We start from the raw sequence: 5274 nt of genomic DNA on the forward strand, positions 1-5274 counted from the left end.
TCCCCATTTTTAGTCTTATTTTTCTAATTTTTTTTAACTTCTCTTCTTCCTTCATTCTATTTTTTAAGATTAGTCCTGAGCTAACACCTGTTGCCAATCTGCCTCTATTTTTTTTCTCCCCAAAGCCCCAGAGTACTTAGTTGTATATTCTAGTTGAAGGTCCTATTCGTTCTGCTATGCAGGATGCCTGCCACAGCATGGCTTGGTGAGCAGTGCTAGGTCAGTGCCCAGGATCCAAACCGGTTAAATCTTGGGCCGCCACAGTGGAGCACATGAACTTAACCACTGAGCCACACGGACGGTGGCTTATTTTTCTAATTTTTAACAAATATTTAATTAAAATCAAATATTTTGGAGGAAGAAATCGAGGTATAAACAGACTAACTTGTACACAAATTCTAGAGTCATCTTGACCTGCTGAGAAAGGAAATTAGCTCTTTTAGGAGGATTGTCTAATTTTACATTTCATTACTTCATAAGGATTCTCATAGTTCAGGTTTTTAAAATAATAATATTTGAGCTTAAAAAATGAATAATTTGTCTACAATCACACGAGAAAGCATTACAATATGGGTTGGCTCACAAACAGGATCTATATTATTTCTATACATCATATTCAGCAAAAATTGAGCACCACATCTCAGTCTGCGTATTATAGAATAGGAAATTATGATGCATTTTCACCTCTACTGACTTCCATCACTGGATTTCTATCCTATGTTATCTTGTAGTCTTCTTTTCAGCCTCTAGTTTCTTTAGTAGATATGGGACATTTTCCATATATGAATATTGGAGAATTTTTGTGTTTATATGTGTGTGTGTGTTTTAATCTATCCTTTTTTTCTTCAGGTTGCACATTTTATGCCTAAATTTTTTTTATAATATCCTATCTTTTTAACATCCATAAGCAATAGGCTTATGACTTGTCTGTTTTTTCATTGTGTGTTATCTTCCAATAAAGTGTGGGAAATGTCTGAATATTAAACATTACTTGGATTGACAGAAGAAAAAGAAGAATCACATTATTTAATTCCCAGAACAGAGAAAGCGTACTGCATTACTCAGTACTGCATAACTCAGAGGTTCGGGTTAAATCCAGATAAATTACTGTGTGATCCCAAGGACGTACATGGTGGTATCCAAATCAACACACCTTTTTGTCATCATCCTGCACATTATGAAAAGTACATTAATAAGCTACAAAACTAGTATTTGAAAATCTTTCCCAAAGTACATATTACGAAGCTAGTGAGTGCTTCATCTGGAGTTCATATGATCCTGACCTCTGGCCTTTAGTGGTTGACGTCCTTTCGCACTCAAAATATACTAACCGAAATCTTAGGTCTGCAAAAGTCTTATCCCATTACAGCATCAGCTCAAAGTCCAGATTCTCATTATCTGAATCACATCTAAGTGCAGACGAGGCTGCTCTGGTGTAGTTCCTGAAGCATGGATCCTCAAGTACAGGTCCTCTCAATTTCTAGACATGTGAAAGAAAAGGCACAAGAATTCTTCCTCCACACACTTAACATACAGCGGTAAGACAGGGATATCATAACAACATAGCAATTCCTCTTCAAAAAGGAGGGAACGGGTAGCACAAAGGACTCTCTGGTCCACAGCAACAATGAAGTGCAGTCGGGCAGATGTTGGAAGATGCTCGATTAGGTCTGAGGTCCCAGAATAATTTATCATGGATTTTGGCTCAGCTTTTGGTTCTGCCCTCTGTGTCACCCTTCTATTTTGATGAAGAGTAGCAAGGGTTTGCAGCTAAGTGGTATTTTCAGGCTGCTTCCTACTTATACAAGTCTGGATTCCAAATCCTTTCTTCATTCTGTAACGCCTCTGCCCCCTCAGTCCAAGCAGCTCACCTCCAGTTACCAAAATCTGAATAAGTTATCAGTTGATGTGTCAGCAGATATCCAAAACTAGAAGCTTAAAACAGCAAACGTTTATTATGTCACAGATTCTGAAAGAATTCAAGCACAGATCAGAGGGGTGACTCTGGCTCAAACTTCTGCATGAGTTTACAGTCAAGCTACTGGCCAGAGCTCTACTGGTTGGGAGAGACCCACATCAATCTCACTTACATGGTTAACGGCAAGCTTCATTCCCTTACCACAAGGTGGTCCCACGGCATGGCAGCTGGCTTGTCCCAGGGATAATGAGTCAAAAGACAAAGAGCAAACGTGTCCAAGACGGAAGCCATGGGCTTTTCTGACCTTATATCTGATGTGGCATCCTATTACTTCTACCATAGTCCATCATTTAAAGGCATGTCGTTTTACGCTGAGGCTCACAAATTATGTAGCTGGTCCTGTTTTCCACCGATATGTACTAGACATGTGCAAAACTGAAGCTTCAAACCTTCTTGTGAATGCTCTCTGTTTCAACAGCAAGGAATACCCCAGCCCATTATTCACATTCCGCTCTAGGAGAATGAAATCAGGTAAGCAGAATTTCTTTTTTTTATTGAGATAACACTGGATTATAACATTATGTAAATTTCAGGTGTAAATCATTATATTTCAATTTCTGTGTAGACTACATCATGTTCACTACCCAAAGACTAATTACCTTCCATCACCATACACATGTGCCCTATTAGTCCTATTACACATAATCTAATGTATGTGTGTAACTATCACAAAAGAGAGCTAAGTATTCATGGAACCAAGCGTACGGTTGGAAACTGTTAAAGATCCTGTATTCAACCATGTGTAAAGTAAGTAGAACAGGATCCTAAGTACAGGACCCAGAGAGATGCAACAGTTGGTGATGTCGGGAGTATTGTCATGGCGGCTGTCACTGGCCTGTTATTTCGCATCAGAATGGCTGAAGATGCAGCACTGAATCCCGCAGAATAATAAAAGTGTTGTTGCAAAAAAGCAAAGGAAAGGAGAGATGATGATAGTTGCCAGGAGTTTGAATTTTAGTCATAACCCTTTTGAAACTAAGTAGAGCTGTGATGAGAGCACCACCTAGAGCTCATGCGTGAAGTTCCACACTCTGCCATTTAATCACTGTCTCCCTGACCCACTACCACACACCATATAATTTGCATACTTCTTCCATATGTAACCCCCACCAACGTCTCTGGGGACACATAAAGTATCTTGTCCAACTGATGAGGAAACAGATAAAACAGAAACAGACAAAAGAGAGAAGACAAGAGTAGACCTCGACCATCTGTATCACAGAAAAAGAACATAAAATTTTGGATGAGAAGAAAAGGACAAGTAAATATATCTAGAACTGAAGACCTAGTTTGGGGGAATAACACAAAGATAGAGAAATCAAAGGGGAAAAAATAACTACGTCACAATTCTTAGTTTTCTAAAACAACTACAGAGATCTTTCGTGTGAGGTCTGTAGTAATAAGAGAACTAAATTATAAAACAGGTCATGTGGGGCACATGTACGTACACATTGGTGTGAGAATTTTCTGGTTCATAGTTTGACCTCATTCTCCAAATAATCTAGACACAGGGGGTTGAGGTCCCGGTGGGGAGGAGCATCTGAGAGAGTTGAGCCTCAGTGAGCAGCTGCCTCCAGAGGTTTTTGTTTAGACCCGGATCACTGTGGGAGGAGACTCCTTACCCTGCTGGCAGTAGTAGTTTGCAGCATCGGCCTCCTCCACAGGATTAATTGTGAGAGTGAAATCAGTCCCAGACCCACTGCCACTGAACCTGGCTGGGACCCCAGACTTTAGCTTGGAGGCTGAAGAGATCAGGAGTTTAGGACCCTGTCCTGGTTTCTGTTGATACCAGTTAAGGTCATAGCTGGGAGGAGAAAGAACACTCTGACTGGCCGTGCAGGAAATGGTGGCGCTCTGACCTGGAGACACCGTCAAGGAGGCTGGAGACTGGGTCAGCACAATGTCCCCAGTAGAGCCTGGAATGATAAACACAACAAACTTAAGAGATGTACTCAGATCATCCCAATGTAGGCCCATTGCATTGTTGACACCTGTAATCACAGTTATGAGCAACGGTCTGAGAAGCCAGAAAATTGGGTAACTTGAAATCTACAACAAATGCTTTAATTCCAGGGACCAAAAGCCAGAGACACAGAAAGCAGGATGGCCACCATAAATTTACCAACATTCCTCTGTATACCCGCCCTCTCACCTGGAACCCAGAGCAGCAGGATCCACAGCAGTGAAGCCCTTGACCCCATCTCTGAGAGTTGAACCAGAGGCTGCTTCTCAGGGGCCCTGACAAGCTGCCTTTAAGGATGTTGTGAGCAGTCTGGAGCCTTGCCTAATGACATGCAAATCAGCTCAGAAGAGCTTGGGTTGATGCTCAAAAGGGACACCTGCTCACAGTTCACCCAGTGGGACTTGGGATCACAAAAACTTTCCAGTGTAGCTCAGGCAAGTCTCAAGGGATTTTGTGACCAGTTTACTGAATCTTTGCCTTAAGTCTATCTGAAATGCCGTGTGGGGGAGTTTATAGGGCTGCCCTTTTGTTAGGATATAAATTGTTTTAAGAACACAATGACAATGAGTTTCATCATCATCTGCCTCCCCACTGCTGACTGTGAGGTTATGTCTCAGACCTTCTCTCACAGAAGTGATTAGAGACCCCGAAGGCATTCTTGGATGCCAAGTGGATCAGGAGCTTAGAAACTTGTTTCTCTGCTTGCTGATTTATAAAGTGATTGTGACACTGCTGCTTGCGACTCTTGAATGGAGAAACATGTGTTAGTGGCTCCCTCTCCTGGAGAGATGGTCAAAATGAAGACTGGTTCAGCTCTCTGCCTAAAGTAAAAACTACGCATGATCAAGGACAGAGTCAAGGGTGCTTGGAAAAAGTCACATGGCTATAAGAATCACAGGATCTCCCTTGAGTAACCAGCAGCCTAGGGAAGACGTGTGAACACACTGAAACACACACACAATCAAATACACTCCAATTCTAGCTATCAAGAAGTTAGGAAAATTGATGGCGAGGTGTATCAAATAAAAACTAGAGCTGGACAGTGGTTAAAGTGATAAAAGCAGATTTTATTCAGGACTATTGCAATAGGAAAAAAGAAGCCTCGTGCAGAAACAAGCTCAATTCCACATACAGCTGGACAAGTGGGAATTTATAGCCAAGGAGCAAGGTGGGGGTCAGTGAATAGAAAACTCCTGAGGAACCATCAGGACTAAGGGGTGGTGGTTGGGGGCGGGGGGGGAGGTGGTCTAGCTAAAATGGCCAAAGAAGACCTTTGCTAAAGACACACCAGAGTGACCAGATATCAGCTGAAGAATGGTGGAGGATGAGGAAA

General features: G+C 41.8%; 1 gene segment (V, D, J or C); it reads right to left on the reverse strand.

Annotated features, from left to right (window-relative positions):
• Positions 1-2292: 2292 nt before the first annotated feature.
• Positions 2293-4206, reverse strand: LOC111772130 (Ig kappa chain V-III region MOPC 63-like). The segment is given in 2 exon segments: positions 2293-3894; positions 4131-4206. Coding segments are annotated over 2 exon segments (378 nt in total).
• Positions 4207-5274: the final 1068 nt, after the last annotated feature.

The sequence above is a fragment of the Equus caballus genome, chromosome 15, assembly GCF_041296265.1.
Source record: "Equus caballus isolate H_3958 breed thoroughbred chromosome 15, TB-T2T, whole genome shotgun sequence".
Classification (NCBI taxonomy): domain Eukaryota; kingdom Metazoa; phylum Chordata; class Mammalia; order Perissodactyla; family Equidae; genus Equus; species Equus caballus.